The following is a 24665-nucleotide window of genomic DNA, read 5'->3' as shown; positions in this document are numbered from 1 at the left end:
CTTCTGTCCATTGGATTTTCCAGGCAAGAATACTGGAGTGGGTTGCCATTTCCTCCTCCAGGGGATCTTCTGGACCCAGGGACTGAACACACATCTCCTGTATTTCAGGCAGATTCTTTACTGGTGAGCCCACCAGGGTAGCCTCCAGTGTCTAGAATAATACCTGACATACAGCAAGTGTTCAATCAATATTTATTTAACAAGTGCTTAGTATGGTTGTCACCACTGTTTTGGCAGGAAGTAAAGAGGAACTAAAGAGCCTCTTGATGAAAGTGAAAGAGGAGAGTTAAAAAGCTGGCTTAAAATTCAACATTCAAAAAATGAAGATCATGGCATCTGGTCCCATCACTTCAAATAGATGAGGAAAGAATGGAAACAGTGACAGATTTTATTTTCTTGGGTTCCAAAATCACTGCAGATGGTGATCGCAGCCATGAAATTAAAAGACGCCTGCTCCTTGGAAGAAAAGCTATGACAAACCTAGAGAGCATATTAAAAAGCAGAGACATTACTTTGCCAACAAAGGTCCGTCCAGTCAAAGCTATGGTTTTTCCAGTGGTCATGTATGCAAGTGAGAGTTGGACCATAAAGAAAGCTGAGTCCTGAAGAACTGATACTTCTAAACCATGGTGCTGGAGAACACACTTGAGAGTCCCTTGGACTTCAAGGAGCTCCAACCAGTCAATTGCAAAGGAAATCAGTCCTGAATATTCACTGGAAGGACTGATACTGAAGCTCTGATACTTTGGCCACCTGATGTGAACATTGGAAAAGACTCTGATGCTGGGAAAGATTGAGGGCAGGAGGAGAAGGGGACCACAGAGGATGAGATGGTTGGATGGCATCACCAACTTGATGGACATGAGTCTGAGCAAGCTCTAGGAGTTGGTGATGGACAGGGAAGCCTGGCATGCTGCAGTCCATGAGGCTGCAAAGAGTTGGACACGACTAAAGGACTGATTTGTGAGTATGGACGCATTAGAACAAATTGAAAGCATCTAACATCCAGGAGGTAGTGTATCTGAGAGGCTGCATAAAGGATAATTATCCATTCTGAGATTTGAATAAAAGTAGTACCTACTACATAATATTTACTATTAGGTTTACTTTAAATAATTATCTCTTATATTAGATCGGGAAGGTTATACTTTCCTAAAGGGAAGCATTTATAAAAGAGCTATTTGTTTTCAGTTATGCATGAGATATGGCTTCTTTTAAATACTGGCTACTTCAGCCAATCAACAATCAGTTCTTCTCAAAGTTAATGACAGATGCCTTCAGCTTAATAGCTGTCTTAGGTATTTTAAGAAACTATCTTGATGAAGTGACCAGGGTAGCTTCTGAAGAAGGAAAGACAAAAATCTGGGAGAATTTGGGGATTTGCTGTTTGGAGGAGAGTCACTGGAAATCTCAAAGTATCTTCTGGTCATATAATAAGAATTGAAAATTTAATATATAAGTAAGTCACTAAAAATGAATGGGTTAAGATGAACATAAATGAAGAGTTTAAATGCTGATCTGTATCTTAGAAACAAGAGCAAATGTGCCTGAGGTTAACTTTAGTCCTTACTTTGTTTGTCCGATCCGGTGCACCCTTCCGATGGCCTGAAGCTCATGGGCAGGGTTCAATATGGGCTCCACCAAGAGAACATGAGTTGCTTCAATGATAGTTAATCCATTAGAACCTGTGTGCAGGGGCAGCAGCAAAATATTGATTTGGGGATCATATTTAAATGCTGACAGGTTCTCCTAAAAAAAGAAAGGTACATTTAAATTTTAGCTGGATAGTTAAAAATAAAAGCAGGATACTATAGCTCATGCTAAAATGCCTAACAATATCCAGGTCACTGTGAAAGGCAATAATTAAGAAAATTAAATGTAAGATGTTCTTTAAAATACATAGAAGAATCACAAGATACATGTATGTGATGTATGCAAATGAAACTATATGAGCTTAGAGGAAAGAAGGAGTGAGAGAAAGTGCTAGAGTGAGTATAAGAGACATGAATCTGCTAAATTTTCACTTGGTTCTTTTTTTGGTGTTTTTCTCTTAGGTTTGTATCTGTCATTGTGCTGAGTGTGAGGTAAGCACAATTTGACCATATGCAGTTTTGCCTAATGCAGTGTTTTTAGAACTTAATTTTAGGGGCATGAGGCCTCTGTCCATTCAAAAGGTATACTATAGGCCATCTTTTCCTATGTTAAAGAAACGGACCTCAAGTCATAAGATCTTTAAATATGGTTTGCCATGGGTATAACTGAATAGATGGAAGGTAAATGCAGTTTGTTTACTTTGCCTTTAAATGTTAATCTTATAGTCAATCAAGAACTCAAACGGTTTTTGTGGTTTATATGACACACGACAATAAATGCAAGTAAGCTAGTTAAGAGCAGTTTCAGTTTGTAACTGAATTCACTCCAAAAAACATGAGTACAGTTTTCTTGACATACCTGAAATGTCTTAACACGACTGATCTGTGCAAATTCCATGTTGTTGTCAGTGAGAGCTTTTGAAATAATGTCTAATACATCTTGCCACTAAGAACACAGAAAACAGAAAACCAAATATTTACACATAGCTTTCATGTAAAAAGGATTTGAAAAGGGACTAAACCAAAATAAGCTTAACCAAAACAAGCTTTATACCTCAGAATTAAGTAAACAAAAACAAAACTTCAAGCGTAATACCATTAATATTATTTTCTATCTTGAAAGATATATTAAATCAAATGCTGGTTAAAGATAGGGTAAAAAAATGAGCATCTTTAATAAATGAATTAAAATAAACATAAATAATAGAAAATAAATTATGGAATATATAAATAGATGTGGCTATTTATCTTTCAAAAATGAAAACTAGAAGTTCTGCTGCTGCTGCTGCTGCTAAGTCGTTTCAGTCGTGTCCGACTCTGTGCAACCCCATAGATGGCAGCCCAACAGGCTCCCCCGTCCCTGGGATTCTCCAGGCAAGAACACTGGAGTGGGTTGCCATTTCCTTCTCCAACGCATGAAAGTGAAAAGTGAAAGTGAAGTCGCTCAGTCGTGTCCGACTCTTAGCGACCCCATGGACTGCAGCCTACCAGGCTCCTCTGTCCATGTTCTACTCAATACCTTTTATTCAATAGGTTAATTTTCTTTTCCTTAACCAAGTACATTTGTGAAATGACTTTCAAGTTTATAGATTTCAATTTTAAAATAGTAATATAAGAAAATCCCTAAGTAAAATTAATATAAAAATACAGCTATGGGAATTGCTTTGTGAAGCATCATCAAATTTCTCTAAAAACAATTCTATCCAATGGATATAGGAAAAATAATTTAACAAGGAAAAGTCGATCAGTAATTCTAAATCTCAGTTACATCATGGCAAACATTAACAGTTCGTTCTCAGATATAAACCGATTGGAAACAGAAAGCCAGTCCGAGTTAACACCGAGGATGCTGACTGTACCGTTGAGAAGACAAGTGCCTTCGCCCCTGGGTCTCTAAGCTGGATTCTCATCAGCGTTCTGACCACAGCTTCCACTTTTGTAGAATGGCTGCCCTTTGAACACAAAGGAGAAAACCCATCATTATCAAATAAAATCCAATTAACAAGGGAATGGAAAGTCAGTGTAAAACACCATCAAAGCTGTATGACAGGTACATATGTGTTTATTCTTTTTCATTTTGTATTTGCTGGAAATTTTCTTTAGCCTCAAACTGCAGAAGTTACAGATTTATACCCCAAGAAAATAAAATATAAAAAAGCACTCCAGAAATTCATAAGACCCTAAGATAAGCTTTTTTAGTTAAGTGGCTATATTTTGCAATTACAAAACTTTGTTACTTTAGATAATTAGAATACACATTAAAAAACACTCGTCACTTTAGATAGTACAGCACTGAAATTGTTCCGAATATAATGAATCAAAACTCTAATGTAAGCAAATAGTAAAGAACCTAACCCACAAAAAATCCTTTCTTTTAAGGGCATTACAAAGGACAATGACAGAGGTACAAATGATGTCCACTTGGACAGAGGCAGATTTATACAAAGCTAGATAAACACTTAAAAACTGCTTTTTGTACTCTGCATAACCATTTCTAAGATAAAGGAATAAGAAAATGAAGAAATAACGCAAGTGTTTTTGAAGCCTTCATTGAGAAAGTTTTCCTCCTAGAATGCTGTGGGAGGATGGTATGACATGGAGCTTAAGGGCATGAGATTTTGAGTGAGATAAATTGAAATTTAATTGCCAGTTCTGCAGCTCCTTGGTTATAAAGATTCTAACCTTTCTAAGCCTTAGTTTGTCAAGCAGGGATGATCATTATATCTGTTTCCAAAGGTTGCTGTGATGGTTAAAGGAGAAAATGTGTACAAAGCGTTTAGCCCAATACTCCAAATAGTAGACACTTGGTAACCTTTCAGAGACATAGTATCATCCTACAAGAGGGGTAGATGTTACCAAAAAGTAAAAATATTCCCATATTACTATTGCCCTCACATCACGCCCCCTTACTACTTTTACACAGAGATACTTAAAGGTAAAAATAGAAACAAATAAGGAAGAAAACTTTATTAAGTTTAAAGTCACCAACAAAGAATTAAGCAAGATTTTTAAATGCTCATATTAAAGTCCTATATCTACATTTATTTCTCTGGATATGTAGACTTTCAATTATACTTGAAAGGTTAAAAAGTATAAGGGGCCTATTTCAATCTAAAAATTATCTTAAATAAGAGCAAAACCATCTCAAATAAAACAGGAAATTAGCATAAAGTAAGAAACTTCCATGTTCCTTGAAAGGTCTTATTTTCAAAGATATTTTCAAGTGAAACACCAGGATAACTGAACTCTTCTAAAATTAAGCCACTTCTTACAAAAATTTCAAAAGAAAACAGAATAACCTTTTATAAGCAAAATTCCAACCTGGAGTGGTAACTCTGTGAAGGAAAAGACTAGAGTTCAGTTCAGTTCAGTCGCTCAGTCATGTCCGACTCTTTGCGACCCCATGGACTGCAGCACACCAGGCCTCCCTGTCCATCACCAACTCCCGGAGCTTACTCAAACTCACGTCCATAGAGTTGGTGATGACATCCAACCATCTTATCCTCTGTCGTCCCCTTCTCCTCCCACCGTCAATCTTTCCCAGCATCAGGGTCTTTTCAAATGAGTCAGTTCTTCGTATCAGGTGGCCAAAATACTGGAATTTCAGCTTCACCATCAGTCCTTCCAATGAATATTCAGGACTGACTTCCTTTAGGATGGACTAACTGGATCTCCTTGCAGTCCAAGGGACTCTCAAGAGTCTTCTCCAACACCACAGTTCAAAAGCATCAATTTTTTGGTGCTCAGCTTTCTTTATAGTCCAACTCTCACATTTGCTTATTAATATACATTTACATTAATTTCATTCTTTTTTGTTCTTACAAACAATACTTTAGTGACTATACTTAGAGGATTGGGTATGTATGCACCGAGTTTTTGTTGGATAGGCACATCTAAGTGGAACTGTTGGTCAAAGGTTAAAAAAAAGTTCTTAGATTATTGGATTGTTGTAGATTCCCTATCACATTGACCCTAGAAATGCTAGAACTTCAACTTCAACTAGAACTATCAACAGTTTAGATGTGCCTGCTTCTTAGTACACTTGTTAAAATTCAATTTTTTGCTAATAACATAGGTAAAATGAGGAACCAAATTTTCATTTATCTGCATTTTCCTGAGAATAAGCTTGAATATCACTTGCTGGCCATTCAGAATTTCTCTTCTGTGAACTGTCTGTTCATATTCCTTGCCAATAAAAATAAACCGGTTTGTAGGACCACTCAAATACTGCACATGTTAAATTCATGTTGCAAATATTTTCCTACCTTTCTATATGTAGTTCACATTTAATTGTATTAAATGCAATAATGTTAGCAAAAGTGCTGTATTAACACATTATATTAGTTTCAGTAACTCACAAATGCTTGATGAATGGTATGTGAATTTATAAACTAGATGTTTTTTGACTTTTAGGCTTTTCTGTGTTTGACATTTAAATTTGTCTTTCATAAGGGAAAGATGAGAGATTTTATTTGGAAAGGAACAGCTTTTTCCTTAATTAATTGCCCTGCGATGGTTCTATGTGGTATCATTTGATATGATATCAAACCTGAGTATAGAATACTTCTGTCATTTATCAGTTGATATACTGCTTGAAAACAAGGACTAAATGGCATTTACTTTTATATCTCTTAGAGCCGTGCATGGTCTTCCATAAATAGTATACACTCAACCAATTTACTTAATGTAAAAGAAAATTTAATATGTATTTTTAAAGTTCTCAATCCCAAACAAACCTGAGTAAAACAATACAGATAAAATGAAAATAAAAGAGGTTAGAATATAATTTAAAACTCTCAACATATTTTTTTATTCATTCAGAATGATCAACAATAGCCAAATCAAATCTTGTGATTGATCTCTATCACTTTCCCAGACAGACTCAGGTAAGAACAGTCATGAAAGACAAGCAGATTTAATCTAACACAAAGCAAGCTTGAGGAGGATTCTGGGTTAGTAATATGTAATGAAATCTGGGGAACTGGTCTTAAAAGAAGTCACTGATTGGAGGTGGTACCATTTCATTCAGGTTTACCAACTCTCATTTTTTTCACCTACCTATCAGCAGTGATAGGAGAGGTTAATAAAGTCAGCAAACCCTGTGGACTTTTAGTTTAAATCCTTACGATCAGAGATCCTTATTCTTAACTTTCTTTTCTCTTTTCTGCTTGTGTTTTTTTTTTACCCCTTCCAAGTGAAAAGCAAAAGTCCCAAAATAATACTGAAAAGACCATGGTTGGTCTAAGAGCAGAGTCAATAAAAGTGATCAAAGAGATAGGGCAGACTTTCTTCTGTGTCATCCTTCTATCATTCAGTCCCTCCAACATTTCAGGTAAGTTCACGTTTGATTATTTAAATCATTCAACAAAAATTTTCTGTGCACATAAGTGACAAGAACTACAGTAGGCACTGGATGAACAAAGATGAAGATACTCCCTTATTCCCAAATGCATACAGTCTAACGTATGTTACAGAATATGGAGAAAAGCAAAGGAAAGTCTTATACTGCTGTTCACTTAAGTGAACGTTTTATTATACCAGCTTAGTAAGCATTATCCACATTCTACTGTTCTTCTTAATGTTTCTTTTTATCTAATATACATAAATGAACTTTGGCTCAAATTTGCCAGTTTCTGAAGAGACTACACAATGTGGTCACTGCTACAGAAAAGAAACATTCACTTTGTTGAACAGACTGAAACAGGAAGGTGATGGACTATATACAGGTTATATCTGTATAGGAGGCGATCACAGAAAAGGCAAAAAAGATATGGGAGAGGAAAAAGGGATGTCAGTCTATCCCTGTGCAAGGTGTTTAGAGAGTATAAATATTCTCAAGACATGTAAATTGGTAGCCTTAATCCAACCCAGCTTATGTTTTAGCCATGTCAGTCAACACACAGATGAAAAGTTAGGCTGGAATTAGGAGGGTGCATGGGAATAGAACCTGCCCCACCCACCCCCTACACTGCTAGGTTATTCCTTAATATATGAGATTGATAAAGTTGCATTTAATTATAGCACCTCTGTCCTTTTCTATTGTTCTTGTCCCTTTCCTCATTTCTATCCTTTCTTGATAGTCTCCAGTTTTTCCAGATATATATCTGCCAACCCTGAATCTATGATTAATGCTCAGTTTTTGATTCTGAAACATCAATGACCAAGCCCAAGCTCTGGAATAGAGACCCTTCATTTGTCCTCTGCCTCTCTTCACTGTATCTTTGTGGCCATTCTCTCTGAGACACAAGTTCTCTCTAAGGTCAACTGCTGCTGCTGCTAAGTCGCTTCAGTCATGTCCTACTCTGTGCAACCCCATAGACGGCAGCCCACCAGGCTCCCCCGTCCCTGGGATTCTCCAGGCAAGAACACTGGAGTGGGTTGCCATTTTCTTCTCCAATGCATGAAAGTGAAAAGTAAAAGTGAAGTCGCTCAGTTGTGTCTGACCCTCAGTGACCCCATGGACTGCAGCCTTCCAGGCTCCTCCATCCATGGGATTTTCCAGGCAAGAGTACTGGAGTGGGGTGCCATTGCCTTCTCTGCTAAGGTCAACTAGGAACTATAAAAAGGGATATATGAAGCGCAACCATGCAGACCAAGCCAGTGCCTCTCCTGGTTTTCCTCTCATGCGGTAAGCAGCCAAGAGCATTATAAGAGTTAATACTGAAGAAAAAGAATTTGGAATTTTCCTTCTTTACAACAGAAGGATCTTATAAAATATTCTTTATGAAGATTTTTGCTCACCTGCTTATAATTTAATGAGCAAAACCAGACTAGATCTCGAAGCTACATACACAGGTCTTTCACTTTTAGGAAAGTTAAATACAAAGTTAAAAGCTCCAGATCATTGGGTCAAGGCAATGAAAAAGAGTAGGGCTCCATTACCAATAAAGGTTAACAAAACATTTCTCATGAAATCTGGCCTAGAGGCTGTCTACTGGCATAACTAAAATCAGAAAGGTCATGTAGCTTCTTATCTATTGTAAGTAGGTATAATTAATATTTTTTAAAATCAGAGTTAAATTTGATTGGAGTGTGCAGTTCTATACTCTCAGGCTCTTGTAAAATTCTGAAATCATAGACTCTGCATTAAAAGCTGTTAAATGTGTTAGAAGGATAGAAAACTCAGTTTTGTTTCTATCATATATGTAGGAGACTAAAAGAATTCTAACAATAAAGCAATCAAGTAATATTTAATTTAGACGTTGATCAACCCCTCTGCTCCAGAATGGGTCTAAATATTTTACCAATGCAAGTTAGCGAGACGTACTGCTTTTTATTCCCTGAGGTCTTACTACTGGGGAAAGAGGGTGCACCTTAGAAAAATCCATGAGTATGGCAGAGAAGACAGACTGCAGTTGGCTTCACACTATTCCCTCCACATCTATGTCCTATCTGTTGAGACTCCTGACTTGGAGAAGGGAGAACAGAGATGGCACCTTCCAACTGGAGCAGCAAAATGCTATTTGTACTTGATTCATATAAACAAAAGAAAAATAGTGCTCTATGACTAGAAAGTTAGTACTGCTTTGTATTTTTTTCTTCGGTGACTTATACAATAAAAGTGAAAACTGTGGACTCTGAAGCAGAGCTTGGCAATCCACGACTGAACCAACAGTTCGTTGGCTGTTATAACACTTCTTCACTGGTCTTAGTCCTCCTTCCTTCAGCTCCCACACCTTTTCCTTCATAGTATCTATGGATTCTCATGGTCAGGCTCAGCTCCACTGGCAGAATTAAAGGCTACAGTGTCTGCTGTGTTCTGAAGAGCATCAGAAAAAACTCAACACAATGGAGATGATCAATGTATTCAGTTTTCATCAAACATCAGAGAAAATATTCATGTCAATAGATTCTACAGGTAGACCATATCCTTAGAGATTCTGTAGATACTGTGTATTAGTATATTATCTTTAACATATCTTCATACTGCATTGTGTGCTTACGTGTGCTTAGTCGCTCAGTCATGTCAGACTCTTTGCAACCCCACAGACTGTAGCCCACCAGGCTCCTCTGTCCATGAGATTTCCCAGGCAAGAATACTGGAGTGCATTGCCATTTCCTTCTCCAGAGGATCCTCCCAACCCAGGGACTGAACCCAGGTCTCCTGCATGGCAGGTGGATTCTTTACTGTCTGAGCCACCATATTAGTATATATATTCTATACATGTGAAATACACACAAACTAAGATATACAAGACATGTCAAATAATGTCTCATAGTAACGAGGCCAATCACTTATGACTCTAAAGCGAAGGCTGAATGAAGTCATTTTCAGAAGTGCAAAAACTGATTTGCCATTCACATGCTCATCATGTTAAAATTTCTTGATGCAGTTATAGCACAGTGAAAAAAAGAAAGAATGAGGGCTACATGAATAATGATATCAGATAAGGCTGAAACAGAAGTGCAGGAAGTTAGCTAAAAAAATGAGAACTTCTATTAGACTAGGATTCTTCACTGAAAAGTGAAATTTAAATGATACAGGATCAGGATTCTGTTCCTTTTTGCATGACTTCAATCACTCTGCTTGGTTCCGTAATGAAAAGTATTTATATCACAAAATGTGGATGTATAAATATTATAATATAAAAATGATACTATCACAAAAATAGAAAGGAGGAATAGATGCATTAATTTTCTCCTATTTTATAGTGAGGAGTCAGCAGACACTGTCTAAAGCTAGTACTTTAAGAAACAAAATTGATGTATATTACTGAGAATCATAGAGGTGATCTTTGTAACTAAAAATAGAAATTGTTCACAGTGGCAAGGCAAAGTAGGGTGGATGAAGGAGAATGTTAGTTTTCACTGTGTGCCATTCATTTCATTCTGAATTTATTTTAATCTTTTGTGTAAACTACTTCCACTAAAAAATAACATTATACTGATTTTTGACAGATGAATAAGGGTTTTAAGGGAATGTGTGGGAGACTCGTAACTGTAATTCTGGGAACTTTAAAAACTTATTGTATCAGTGATACAACTGGGACTGTGCTTATCATAAGTGAGAAACACGTCCCTGGTGGCTAAGATGGTAAAGGATCTGCCTGTAATGCAGGACATCCAGGTTGGATCCCTGGGTTGGGAAGATCCCCTAGAGAAGGGAATGGCTACTTACTCCAGTATTTTTGCCTGGTAAATTCCATGGACAGAGAAGCCTACAGTCAATGGGGTTGCAAAGAGTCAGACATGACTGAGCAACTAACACATTTTATTATAAATGAACTGGTCTTCTGAGTGACATCATTACTCTAGTGCTGTGTAACACTGTGCCTACAGCACCTCTCGCTGCTCTAGGGTCAAATGGGTGCCTTGCCTCTGTTAGCTGCCACAGGAGAGGAGTGTCAGCCTTGTTAGAAATGGAAAATCACAGCTGAAACAGAGCAGAGTTAGTATTTAAATCTTCCAGCTATTACTCGGATTGATATTTTGCAGTCTTTTAAACTTATTATAAGAGTCAAAAATCCTGAGATTAGACCTTTTTTTGAAAATTCATTTAACTGAAGAGCATCACTTTTAAAAAGACAAATTTATACAATTTAGCTCCCTCATGCCCCCAAAAGAACTATAATCTTTCATCAGTTATAATTAGGGCTATAATTTGGTAATAGTTCATAGATTTTTCTTTAGGTTTTCTTACTGGTTTGTAACTTCCAAATAACCTGAATGTTTTCTATTTTTAGGAAAACAGTACAGAGAAAGTAATTTCCTGTCTTGGGACTTTCTGACTTTCATTACTTTTATGCTGGACTTCTTTTCAAGTAGAGCTGACTCTTCCAATTTGCCTGTGCTGTCCATAGTAGTTCTAGTTGAGTAAGATCAGTTAACATTGTTTTATTTCTGTCTGCACCTGTTCACTATGCTAAAAACCCAAGTTGATAGTGACAGATACAATTTAGTGCAGTTACACAGTTTATATATGATTGATTTCACAAATCAGGAATATTTTTCAAGTTCTTGCTTGGGAGAATGGTTGGGCTTTTCACATGTTTCTTCAATAAAGTCCAGTGGAAACTCCACCCAGGCAGCCTAGGTGGGAAATTTTACAAGTGCACTTAGCCACAAAAACATCCTGTTCTTTAAAGTATTTTGAATAATTATTTCAAAGAGATCAAAAGGTAGCAATTGCAAAAAAGTTAAAAATTTTATTTGGACCCAAAGGTTATGGGGGATATTATATGTAAATATAATAGATGGGGAAAAGATGGGAAAAACAATGGAAACAGAGACAGACTTTATATACTTGGCTTCCAAAATCACTGCAGGTGGTGACTGCAGCCATGAAATTAAAAGATGCTTGTTTCTTGGAAAAAAAGCTATGACAAACCTACACAGCATATTAAAATGAAGAGACATTACTTTGCCAACAAAGATCCATCTAGTCAAAGCTATGGTTTTTCCAGTAGTCATGCAGGATGTGAGAGTTGGACTATAAAGAAAGCTGAGCGCCGAAGAATTGATGCTTTTGAACTGTGGTGATGGAGAAGACTCTTGAGAGTCCCTTGGACTGCAAGGAGATCCAACCAGTCAATTGTAAAGGAAATCAGTCCTGAATATTCACTGGAAGGACTGATGCTGAAGCTGAAGCTCCAATATTTTGGCCACCTAAAACAAACAGCTGACTCACTGGAAAAGACCCTGATGCTGGGAAAGATTGAAGGCAGGAGCAGAAGGGGACAACAGAGGATGAGATGGGTGAATGGCATCACCGACTCAATGTACATGAATTTGAGCAAGCTCAAGAGAAGCCTGGGGTGCTGAAATCCATGGGGTCACAAAGAGCCAGACATGACTGAGCGAATGACCAACAACAAGATAATATCAAATATCTTATATAAGAATACTTAGAGGAGTATATTTAAATATAGCAACTTGTGGATTATATTTACCAAATTATTTTATGTCAACTTTAAACTCAGTCAGAATTTTACAATCAGTTTTCTTCCACCTAGATATTTTAATTACAGTTAGAAAGTACAAGACAGACTTTAAAAGTCACCTTCAAGTAAAGTGAATAAAAACTGAAAAAAAAAAAAAAAAAAAAGGAAAAGAAACTACATGATCCTACACATAGTATAGTTTTACAAATGGTATTTCTAGGTTTCTCTGAGTTTTAATGTAGAAATACAATATTTTTTTTTTCCTCTACAAAAAGGTTGTATAAAACATCTTCACCAGCAGTAGATTTGCTTGTTAAAAATGCAGATTTCTGGACCAGATCCAAGATCTTAGAAGTTAAAAGTTATGGGAATGCAGCCTGAAAATATACTTTAATTTAAAAAACAGAGCACTTGATCACTAGGCACTCAAAAGTTTGAGAAGCTGAAGCGCTGTGTGTGTAGTGGGTGCTGTTGTGCTGTGGCTATATCCATGTATTCTCTTTTGGATAGAAACTTCTTATGACATAAGAATCTTGTTCATTACAGGGTCAGGGTTTCCAATGACAAAAATGCTTTGTATGAAAGAGAGCCAAACTGAGGACACAGGGAACAGGTCACGTGGGGCCTATGTTCTGCCAGGAGGCCTACTTCACCCTCTAAAATGCCTGGCAGTTGTCAGAACTCGCAGGGGGAATTTTGTTTACTTTGTGAAATGCCCAGGAGGTTCCAAGGGTCATTTAGGAATACTGTGACACTGCTGTTAGGGTAGTGGCAGTCTTGAACTTAAATGCATACCCTAATTCACTAACGAATACTTGATTCATTTTATTTCCGTGGTCAATCAATAGGATTCCTTACACTGGGAAATACCAGTAGGAAAAAAAAGTCTTATATTATTTAATTCTATTTTTATGTTCTCCAAATATCCTTTACCAGAGATCAGCTAAATGATTAAGCGCCACGTATGAAATTACATTGTTTGCTGTGTCCGAGTGTCTGGACATGAATGCTTAGAGTGAAGTGAATATTTCAGATAAAAACTTTAATGAAATAAATTTCAAAACAATGCCTTTGGTATTTACATAGAGCCATCTTTATATCCCTCAACTCCAAGACAGATGACGTGATCAATTAAGTGGGACAATCTCAGACGGTCAGAGTGCAGTGCGAGTCTGAGAAAACAAGCAGATGCTTCAAGAAGGTGGCAGAAATGTGACAGTCAGAAAAGAACACAGGCAGCAGAAGGCGGAAGTGGCAGACAGAAATGGTGACAGAAAACAAAAAGTAAATGCAGAGAGAAGCAATGTGAGAATGCAGAAAAGTGATAAAACTTGCTTGCATAGTAAGTATAATATTCAGTCATGTATTTAATAAAAAGGAAATGTAAGTATATGTACATATAAGATAATTTAACTTTGATAAATTCTGTATTCTTTTTGGAAAAAAATTATTTAATTGGAGGATATTTACTTTACAATATTGTGATGGTTTTTGTCATACATCAACATGAATTAGCCACAGGTATACATGTGTCCCCCCCATTCTGAACCCCTCACCCGCTTCCCTCTCCACCCTATCCCCAGAACTTACACTGGTTATCTATTTTATATATGGTAATGTAAACATGTTTCAGTGCTATAAAATTTTTTTTTTGGTAGATCCTTCAATTAATTCATGTGTTCATCAATATCCACGAAAGACAGGAAAGTCAGAGCATAACATACAGTATTTGTACACTGATAATTCTGTCCCAACAGGACAGCATATGTAACTGTCCTGATCTTTCTCCTAGGTGTCTAGGAGAGTTGCCATAAAATGAACAGGTGTTTGGGTTTGATGGCCTCAGTTTCAGAGAGATGGTGCTGTTTACTGGTAGCCAGGGCAATAACTTCCTAAACCTTATTGCATGAAGTCTGACACAGCAGTTCCTTCTTATGCTTGTTCCCTGTACTGTCATGAATGTGTTCACTGGAGGGTCAGCAGCCCTTCTTAGCCACGCATGCCATCTGTGGCTCCTGGGATGCCTGAGGCCACAGGAGAAGAGACAGGGAAAGAAAAAAGACTTTATGCAAAGGAAAGGAAGGAAAAAACTGTTAAGAGTAGGAAGAGAGGAGGGGGGCGAACTGAAAAAGAAAGCAGCTCTCTGTGTGGTCAACAGGCTAAAGTATAATCAACTCCAGATATTATATACCTTCCACTTGGACCACTTACTCAACATTCAAATTTCATTGCTTCAGCTTCTACCACCTTACCTGAGTTACCCATTTCTACAGTCACATCTGGAATACTGAATACCTAACTTCTTTGAAAAGAACTAATACAAGTATCACATGATATTGTTCATATGTGGAATCTATAAAACAGAAACAAGTCACAATAGTAGGAAACAAACTTATGGTTGCCAGGGGGAGCGATCAATTGGGAGACTGGTACTGACATATATACACTACTCTATATGAAACAGAGAACTAATAAGGATCTACTGCATAGCACAGGGAACTCTACTCAATACTTTTAATGACACACATGGGAAAAGAATCTTAAAAACATAAAAGTGGACACATGTATATGTTTAACTGATTTATTTTGTTGTACACCTGAAACTAATACTGTAAATCAACTATACTTCAGTAATAGTAATAATAATAAAAAGGTCTCCTATTCTCTGATAAGGACCTGTGGTTAAGCTTACTCACAAAATATAACCTTGGACAATAAGTGAGCAGAGAGCAGCAGGGACCCAGAAGGAGAAGGAATTAATGAAAAATATTCTACTACTTCTAGCTATGAGCCAGCTCCATCAGTCTTCCAACTGCTTCTTCTGGCCTGCATTCTCTACCATACTCAGTTGTTGAATTGTCCTCTAAGTTTGGTTAGGAAAACAAACAGAAAAAGCACGTTTACATAGAACAAAGAACAAAAAACCTAGTAAAGCTTTTCATTAAATAAATACCCCCTTAGGCGGAAAGTCCAGTTACATATCCTACTTGGATTTTGGGCTTCCCTGGTGGCTCAGTGGTAAATGTAGGAGATGTGGGTTTGATCCCTGGGTTGGGAAGAGCTTCTGGAGCAGAAAATGGCAACTCACTCCAGTATTCTTGCCTGGGAAATTCTATGGACAGAGGAGCCTGGTGGGCCACAATCCATGGGGGTCACAAAAGAGTTGGACACAACTTAGCAACTAAACAACAAATCTGGACTTTATTTTATTTGCGTTTTAAATTATAGTCTTCTTTCTTAAAGTTCTGAATGAAGCATGGGAAAAAAAATTAGGAAAATAAAGCAAAGTTTTGGCTATAGTCTGAAATATCAATCCATGCCATCTAAACTGCACTATCTCCTTGTGATAGTCTTCACTAGTAACTTCAGGAATCAATTTATTTTATCCCTCAATTTGGTGGGGCATATCCTCTTTTTCCTGATACACTGGGCTGAATGGAAGAATGAAGAAAAGAAACTTGGACTTGAATCAGAGCTCTATCTAATAGCTGTAGTGCTCAGAAACACTATTAAAAAAAAAAGGACTGGAATTCTAAGATGTCACTTTTTTGCTATAGTGGGCATAATTATTACTATGTTTGAAAAAGCATTCCTGTGTTCCTACCGTGAGGAATAAGTAGATGTACTGAGGCTTTCAGGCAGTATATCTACAGTCAACAGTAGTTGCTTCATAGTCACTGAGCCAGCCTTGCTCTGATTCTCATGCTCTCACTGCCAGATACTGACTTCTATTACACTGCTCCGACTATGCATGTTCTTAACCGACTTTACCTTCACAGGGATGTCCTCTTCCTGGCTGGCTTTCTCTGAGGTGAAGACATAGGAGATTTCTTTGTGAGACGTGGTCTGGCGGCAGATGGCACACTTGATGGAGCTCCTGTGAGACCCCACGCTGTACTGTTCGATAATAATTGAAATGCACTCATTACAGAAACAGTGCCCGCAGGTCAGTACTGCCCACTAAAGAAGAAAACACACAGAATATGCCTCAGTGAGATACTATCAAAAGATGCCTTCCAATCTATAAATCTATTAAAAGGAGAGGAAGAGAGCCATCATTTCATTTCCTAAATATTTCATGATATATAATAAAAAACCTTTAAGTCATAAAAACTAAATTACACTTTTAAACTATTTTTAGTGAACCATAGTTTTTAGTTCTGCTCACACTAATAGGAAGACTAATAGTCATCAATATTTTGTAAGATGTTGGTGTTCTCATTTCAGTATTTAGGAAAAATGCAAATTACTAGAGTAACAGATTGACTACAATATTAATTCTGATATCATATTCAATACATTCTATACAACTTATTAAACAGATTTAATTTTTATATGTTAAAGCATTTACTATACAGAAAATTAGATGCAAATGGTAAAGACAATAAAATTTCTGAGACAAACTGGTTGCATGAATCTCATCAAAACTAAAAGTAAAGAAACTACTTACACTATGATCCTTTCCATTTATTTTAGTAATTTTTGTCAAAATGCTTTTATCACTTATTTTTTATCAGTAATCTCCAGTATTACTGAGATTAATATTCTTTTGGTCAGTTTCCAATCTATCCTTTTAAGATTTATTATCAATAAAATATCCTTTAAAATCTTCTCCATAAATCATGGAGACTAAAAGGTATGTGCTTTCTGATTACTGATGGTCAGAGTGCAGAATTCATATATTTAAACTTTTAGTTTCATAGGAAAAAAGTACCAGAGACACTTTTACCCATGTAAGAAAAAGAAAAAAGACTTTTTCAAATTAAAAAAAAAAAAGAATATTCTGCTATTACATATTTATTTATCATACAAAGTAGGAACTTACAGCATCATAAATCACATTTCATAAAATAAAAATAATCTTTTTGAGGAGAACTAAAATTTACTCCTTGGAAGAAAAGTTATGACCAACCTAGATAGCATATTGAAAAGCAGAGACATTACTTTGCCAACAAAGGTCTGTCTAGTCAAGGCTATGGTTTTTCCAGTGGTCATGTATGGACCTGAGAGTTGGACTGTGAAGAAAGCTGAGCACCGAAGAATTGATGCTTTTGAAATGTGGTGTTGGAGAAGACTCTTGAGAGTCCCTTGGACTGCAAGGAGATCCAACCAGTCCATTCTAAAGGAGATCAGCCCTGGGTGTTCTTTGGAAGGAATGATGCTGAAGCTGAAAACTCCAGTACTTTGGCCACCTCATGCGAAGAGTTGACTCATTGGAAAAGATTCTGATGCTGGGAGGGGTTGGGGGCAGGAGGAAAAGGGGACTACAGAGGATGAGATGGCTGGATGGCATCACCGACTCAATGGACGTGAGTTTGAGTGAACTCCGGGAGTTGGTGATGGACAGGGAGGCCTGGTGTGCTGCAATTCATGGGGTCGCAAAGAGTCGGACATGACTGAGCGACTGAACTGAATATAGTACCATTTATTTTAGACATTTGTACACTAATATTCAAACACATATAAATTCCTTTAGGATTACTGTTATTTGTGCTTTAAATTCTCGAACTATTAGATATTAATAATATTAAGAACTATGTTATTCTACATTTGTAGTACCGTGAGTAAATCTGTGTATGCTGTATTGTATTTCTGTACAATTCCAAAATATCCATGATAAACTGACAGTCAAGTGACTGAAAACAATGTTTAAAATTATTCATCTTTAATGAAAAAGATGGGGTTATTCTAGAAACATGTTTGATCTATCACTTAAGGGAAAAAACATTGCTCAAACATATTTTATATTAAGCATGTTAGTTAACCTCTGGCCCTATCTTTAAGACAAAGATAATAATTGCCTTGCATGCAAAGTTTGAGGGTAGAGCAGGGGAATTTGTATGTAGAAGCCTTTGAAAACTGTAAAATATTTTATAAATGCATGCAGTATTTATTATAATTTCACCTGTTTTCCCAGTTGCCGAGCACAGATTGGACAAGGTTCTGGATTAATACCTCCTGATGTTTTGTCCTGAGACTGTCCAAAAAAGAAGAAATAAAACATGTATTAGTTATATTTTAAAAGCTGATACATGTTTTACAACTCATTTATAAAAGTAAATATTGGCAATTGAATTAAAATAATCTAATAATTGAGATGACCTAATAACTCATATATTACCTAATGCTATCAATCCTGAGATGTACAAATGACATTTATTTAAGGAGTGAACAAAAAAATGGACACAATTTTTAACACCACTTGTGAAAGTTGTCATATTACTATATTTATGATTGTGATTATTATAGAAGGCAAAATAAAAAGCAAAATATTGATACAATTTAACTAAATTCTCAAATTTTACTTTCATGCTAGATTTTTTTTTTAATAAATAAGTATTCTGCATATCCAGTTGGCATGGGATCACAGACATGGGAAGAGGCAGCATTTATTCACATAATTCCTTATTAATGCTGATTTCTTCTCAGGACCCTTTCTCTAATTTCACTAAGCAGAAATACTATTGATTTGAGAGCTATCTATGCCTGGAAATCATGTCAAAATAGCTTTTCAAAATCTCCTTAAAAACTGGAAGATTTCCAAACAAAGTCATCAAAATGAACAAGTTTTAAAACTGAGGACAACAAGATAAAGGAAAGCAAATTAGACTCATAGATTACTAAACTGTTATTACCCTTTGACTTTTATAAGCAGGAAAAAAAAAAGTAAATTGTGCATGGATTCAGCAGTTCTAATGGTTAAAACAACTCGATTAACTATAATTTAAGTATGCAAGCATTTATAAAAGTTGAATTGAATTATCCTTTCCCTTTTTAATTAATGATTTATTTCAGGTAACATGTAACAAACCACCTAAAACCTTAGTGGCTAAAAAAAACATTTATTTCTCCTGATTCAACCGGTCACCTGGGTAATTCTGGGATGAGCTGATTTGCCTCAGGCTAGCACCACACTCATGTCTAGCAGTTGGTAAGAGCTGGTCTGGGGAGAGGGCTAAGTTGAGGTATTTGCTCCTCAAGAATGGAACCTGGGCTTCTTCACTTACTCTGAGAGTCCAAAAAAATAACACAACTGGGAGAATGCCAAAGTGCATTACTGTTGTTTAGTCTCTAAGTTGTGTTTCTTTTGTAACACCATGGGCTGTAGCCTGCCAGGCTCCTCTGTCCATGGAATTTGGAGTGGGTTGCCATTTCCTTCTCCAGGGGATCTTCCGGACCCAGGGAATGAACCTGTGTTGCCAGCATTGGTAGGTGGATCCTTTACCACTGAGCTACCTGGGAAGTCCCCAAAGCGCTCAGACTTTTCAAATCTCTGCTATGACACAAGGCCAAAAGCAAATCATCTGGCTAAGCCCAGAGTCAGTGTGGGCGCAGAGTGACTAAGAGCATGCACACAAGAGAAGGCATTACTGTATTATTTTATAAACAATCTACCACATGTTTTCTCTTCTAATTTGCTTAACATAAGAATTAGCATTTTTCCCGTAAAGGGCCTGGTAGTAAATATTTTAGGCTTTGTGGGCCACAACTCAACTCTGCTATTACATAGCACAAAAGCAGCTGCAGACAATACTTAATGAATGACAATAGCTGTGTTTCAATAAATCTTTAAAATTTACAAAAACTGGTGAAGGGTTGGATTTGTCCTATGTGTAGTAGTTTATGGATTCCTTATTTTCCTTCATTTATAAACTATTTTTTTCTATTTTTAGTCAAATGGGTTTTCCCATATAGATTATATCTTTGGGATTTTAACCTTTTAAAAAATAATTCAAGGGATGGGGAACACAGGTATGCCTGTGACGGATTCGTTTCAATATATGGCAGAACCAATACAATGTTGTAAAGTTTAAAAATAAAATACAATTTAAAAAAAAATTAAAAAAAAAAAATTCAACATATAGAGGATATCAACTTATTCTATAACTAAAAAAATGATCAATTGTCTCTTAATTTTGACCCTCATATTTAAAGTACAGAAATCTTATATTTTAAAAACTCATGTCCAGAAATATTAAAATTTTTTCCCATGTTATTTTTATATATCTGGCATTTTTGTAAGAGATTGACCTCAAATTTTTCTTTTTTTTTTCCCCCCTGCCAAAATAGCAGTCATCATTATAGTAATAGTAATAATATTAAAATATTGTAATAATATAAAAATATTAATAGCAAATACCTAGAAATGGTTTAATAAGCCAGGAAACACTCTTAATACTTTACATATATTAACTCATTTAATATTACAAGGAGTCCTGCAAGAGTATTACTATTCTTATTTTATAGATGGGACAAAGAGAAGAAAATAACTTGAAAAAAGTCCTATATTTAGAAAATAGTGGCTTCATGATCCAGCTTACACTGTCTAGGTCAAAACTCTACCTTCTGAATGACCATGATATTTTACCGATAATGAATGTTTTTCATTTTGTCATCACTGAGAATTAATGACATTCACTCAAGTGTTATTTTGCACCAGTTTTTCAGGACCAACTGTAGTCTACTCTTTGCTTCATTTTTCCTATCCAAAAATCTTATACTCTGATAAGTAACTTTGTTAACTGTCACATTTATGCTTGCCAGAAAGTTGAATTACATTCATCCATGTCTGATATAGTACTTTGCTTACTACTCAGAAAATACGCTGTGAATTACATTAAATAATTCATTGCCATGTCCTCTTATTTAGTAGGTTTCGAAACACACTGCACAATTTCAGATAACAAATTTAAAAAATCTGTGCATGCATTAATGGAGGCAGGTGTATGTATTATACAGTGCAGTCTTCACCCAGGGGTATGCTGTAATACTATCACTGTTCAAGGTTTTGAACTAGTCTGTTTACATTGTGCTATGCTATATACTCATACCCTTTACCTTATCTGTATAACGTATTTTCTATAGACATCATCTTCTTTTCTGATCTGCACAGGTACTGCAGACATAGCTAGTGTTCTGACATGTAACTAACACAAACAAAAAAATGATTAAAAAAACACCTATATCATTAATTATGGGACTAACAGATTAAATAAAGAGAGTCAATAAAGTGGTTTATTGATAGTGCAATATGGGAAAAAGTAACATCTTTTAAAAACAATACCTTTTCCAAGTTAGTTAGGTAAAGAAGCTGCCCAAGCTTTTTCTGCAGCTGGGATGTAGCAACAGCTTTATCATTTAGTAGTTTTATACGATTCTGTTCTACCTAAAAAGCAAAATAAAACATCTTTATTCTAAGATGGTAACATTATATTAAACACACACAATTCTTCTATTTTAATTCATCCTTTCAACATTTAAGAAACATATTTAAGTGTGAAAACTCAAATGTGCAAAATGGATACTAGATAATATATTTTAAAAAATACATATATTTTGCTGTATAGAAGAAATAGTATATAATGAACATTTCTCAAATTTTTCTAAGTTACAGTCTCCAAGCTTTACAGAAAAAAAGATTTAAAAGATTTAAGGAACAAAAACAAGTAATAAAGAATATTATATTTTTAATAGGAAGAAGAAAGGTTGGTGGAGTTATTTTTAAAATTTTGAGATACAAAGAGGGATTTAACAGAGAGTAACCTGTCAATTTTTCTGGGCTCCAAAATCACTGCAGATGGTGATTGGAGCCATGAAATTAAAAGATGCTTACTCCTTGGAAGGAAAGTTATGACCAACCTAGATAGCCTATTGAAAAGCAGAGATATTACTCTGCCAACAAAGGTCCATCTAGTCAAGGCTATGGTTTTTCCAGTGGTCACGTATGGATGTGAGGGTTGGACTATAAAGAAAGCAGAGCACCGAAGAATTGATGTGGTGTTGGAGAAGACTCTTGAGAGTCCCTTGGACTGCAAGGAGATCCAACCAGTCCTTCCTAAAGGAGATCAGTCCTGGGTGTTCATTGGAAGGACTGATGTTGAAGGTGAAACTCCAATAGTTTGGCCACCTGATATGAAGAACTGACTCATTTGAAAAGACCCTGATGCTGGGAAAGATTGAGGGCAGGAGGAGAACGGGATGACAGAGGATGAGATGGTTGGATGGCATTACCGACTCGATGGACATGGGTTTGGGTGAACTCTGGGAGTTGGTAATGGATAGGGAGGGCTGGCATGCTGCGGTTGACGGGGTCGCAAAGAGTCAGACACGACTGAGCGACTGAACTGAACTGTACTGAACCTGTCAATATCTGTTCATCATTTAGCAAAGGAAAATAGGGCAAGGTAGGTTCTTGGCCACTCTTTGGGAAGACATTTCCAGTTCTGAAAATGCTGGGGTAACAGGAAACATGTCTAAAAACTGACCAAGAATATCTTTAGGTGTGTGCACACAGAATATGTTCAAGAATAGATGAATATGCAATATGAAAGAGAAACACATAAACGTGCAAATGTACCAAATCAGTGATGCTAAGCACATAATAGACATGAAATTGCTCATCTTTGACCTACAAAAACAAAAACATCGTAGGGCTCAAACTAAGAGAAGTCAGGAAACATTTATTGAAAACATCACTGTCCTGATCTCTTCTATGTGTCTCAGATTTTTGTGACTATCTATTTGCTGTGCTCTTTTCTGTGATTCACTTGTAGATTACCTCATGTGGTTCAATGATATGAAGAACTGGTGGGTTGGGCTTTGGCTCCCGAGGATCACGGACTCTCAGTCGTTCTGTAGCCATTGCAAGTTCATCAACAGCAGACACACGATTCCTCAGAGCCATCCAGTATTCATGAAGCAACTGAAGGGACAGAAAAAACAGTGGTAGAGCACATCATCAAAATTGGTTAATATCACTTAGAATCTTCAGTGAGGTCTTAAGACATAAATAGTTTTTTCTCTAGGGTCTAAGGTGCAAGCAATCTTGGGCCATTTTGGGGATGAAGTGTGACTGGATAATCTTCACAGGACACTAGAGTATATCACTTCTTCAGAATCTGAGGAGCAGCACACCCCAAGATTTCTTGGTAGATCAAAGATTTTTAGAGCTCAATACTAGACTGGTGGAATCTCTGCTTAATTTTCTAAAGAAATACTTTTTATTACAAAATATTTCACATTCTCAATATTAATATGTATATAGGATAATGAAAATATTAAAATACACAACTGAGTCCACATCATCTAAATTGGGAAAGAGAATGTCAGCTCCTTAGAAAGCCTCTGTGTTCCTTCTCATCTGCCTTGCTCTCTTGCCTCACACATTCTTCCTTCAACCCCTAATGATGCTACTACTACTACTACTAAGTCGCTTCAGTCGTGTCCAACTCGGTGCGACCCCATAGACGGCAGCCCACCAGGCTCTGCCATCCCTGTGATTCTCCAGGCAAGAACACTGGAGTGGGTTGCCATTTCCTTCTCCAAGGCAGGAAAGTGAAAGTGAATTTGCTCAGTCATGTCTGACGTTTCGCGACCCCATGGACTGCAGCCTACCAGGCTCCTCTGTCCATGGGATTTTCCAGGCAAGAGTACTGGAGTGGGGTGCCGATGGGGTAACCACTATTCTGAACTGGACTTATTATTCTGTACTTTTCACTGGAGTTATATTAATCTACACATACCTAACAATCTGGTTATATAAGTTTCTGACATTTGTAAAAATGGTATCAGTCATTATAAAATTTTTTGTTATGCTGTCTTCAATAACATTATGCTTTAAGTTAGATCCTGATGTGTGAAGCAGTATCTCATTCATTTACATGGTCTAAAAGGGTTTAGTCTGCAATGTCACAGAGAAAAAAATGCACGAAGATCTGGGTGAAACGCGTGATAAGCATTCCTCTGACACAGAATATGTGGCTAAAGTGAGCTCAAAGGAAGACTGCAGGGGCAAGTGAACACTGTATACAGTACTGTCTTCTTCCATGACCTGCTGTAATTAACGGCGTTAATATGCTTCTGCTTTTAGAAGAGTAATGTGAAGAGAAAAAATTACTACAAACCAACACTTTGGACTCTACAGAAGTATCATTCTCTAAACTATTAAACACACGAACTGATAGACAATTTAGCTTCTCTTTCTTGAGAAAAATTTTTATCCTGCTTTAAGAAGAAGAACTTTAGATTAAATAAAAGATATCAAGTGGAATTATAACAGCATAAATTAAACAAAAAAAACCTATTTCTTTTATTTCCTCCCCCATCTCACTTGCAAAATAGGACAAGGGATTAACAAATCTACATAAAAAGAATTCCAGTAGTCATGTATGGATTTGAGACTTGGATCATCAAG

At 36.5% G+C, this 24665-nt stretch overlaps 1 protein-coding gene across 5 annotated transcripts in view; it reads right to left on the bottom strand.

Moving 5' to 3' along the window:
- The window catches only part of SHPRH (SNF2 histone linker PHD RING helicase), an 89053-nt gene that overhangs the window by 7506 nt on the left and 56882 nt on the right, over positions 1 to 24665 (bottom strand). For 4 of the 5 annotated variants that reach the window (XM_025294432.3, XM_044924129.2, XM_044924131.2 and 1 more), the window contains 7 exons: positions 23031 to 23174; positions 21537 to 21638; positions 18378 to 18449; positions 16244 to 16432; positions 3452 to 3544; positions 2452 to 2538; positions 1571 to 1749 (listed from right to left, as the gene is read on the bottom strand). In XM_025294432.3, the coding sequence (XP_025150217.2) occupies positions 1571 to 1749; positions 2452 to 2538; positions 3452 to 3544; positions 16244 to 16432; positions 18378 to 18449; positions 21537 to 21638; positions 23031 to 23174 (866 nt within the window). The remainder of the gene's footprint in view (positions 1 to 1570; positions 1750 to 2451; positions 2539 to 3451; positions 3545 to 16243; positions 16433 to 18377; positions 18450 to 21536; positions 21639 to 23030; positions 23175 to 24665) is intronic. The other variant, XR_006542294.2, reaches the window with a different exon arrangement.

Source organism: Bubalus bubalis, chromosome 10 (genome assembly GCF_019923935.1).
Source record: "Bubalus bubalis isolate 160015118507 breed Murrah chromosome 10, NDDB_SH_1, whole genome shotgun sequence".
NCBI lineage: Eukaryota > Metazoa > Chordata > Mammalia > Artiodactyla > Bovidae > Bubalus > Bubalus bubalis.
Note: the sequence above shows the minus strand (reverse complement) of the source record. Positions and strands in the feature narration are given on the sequence as shown.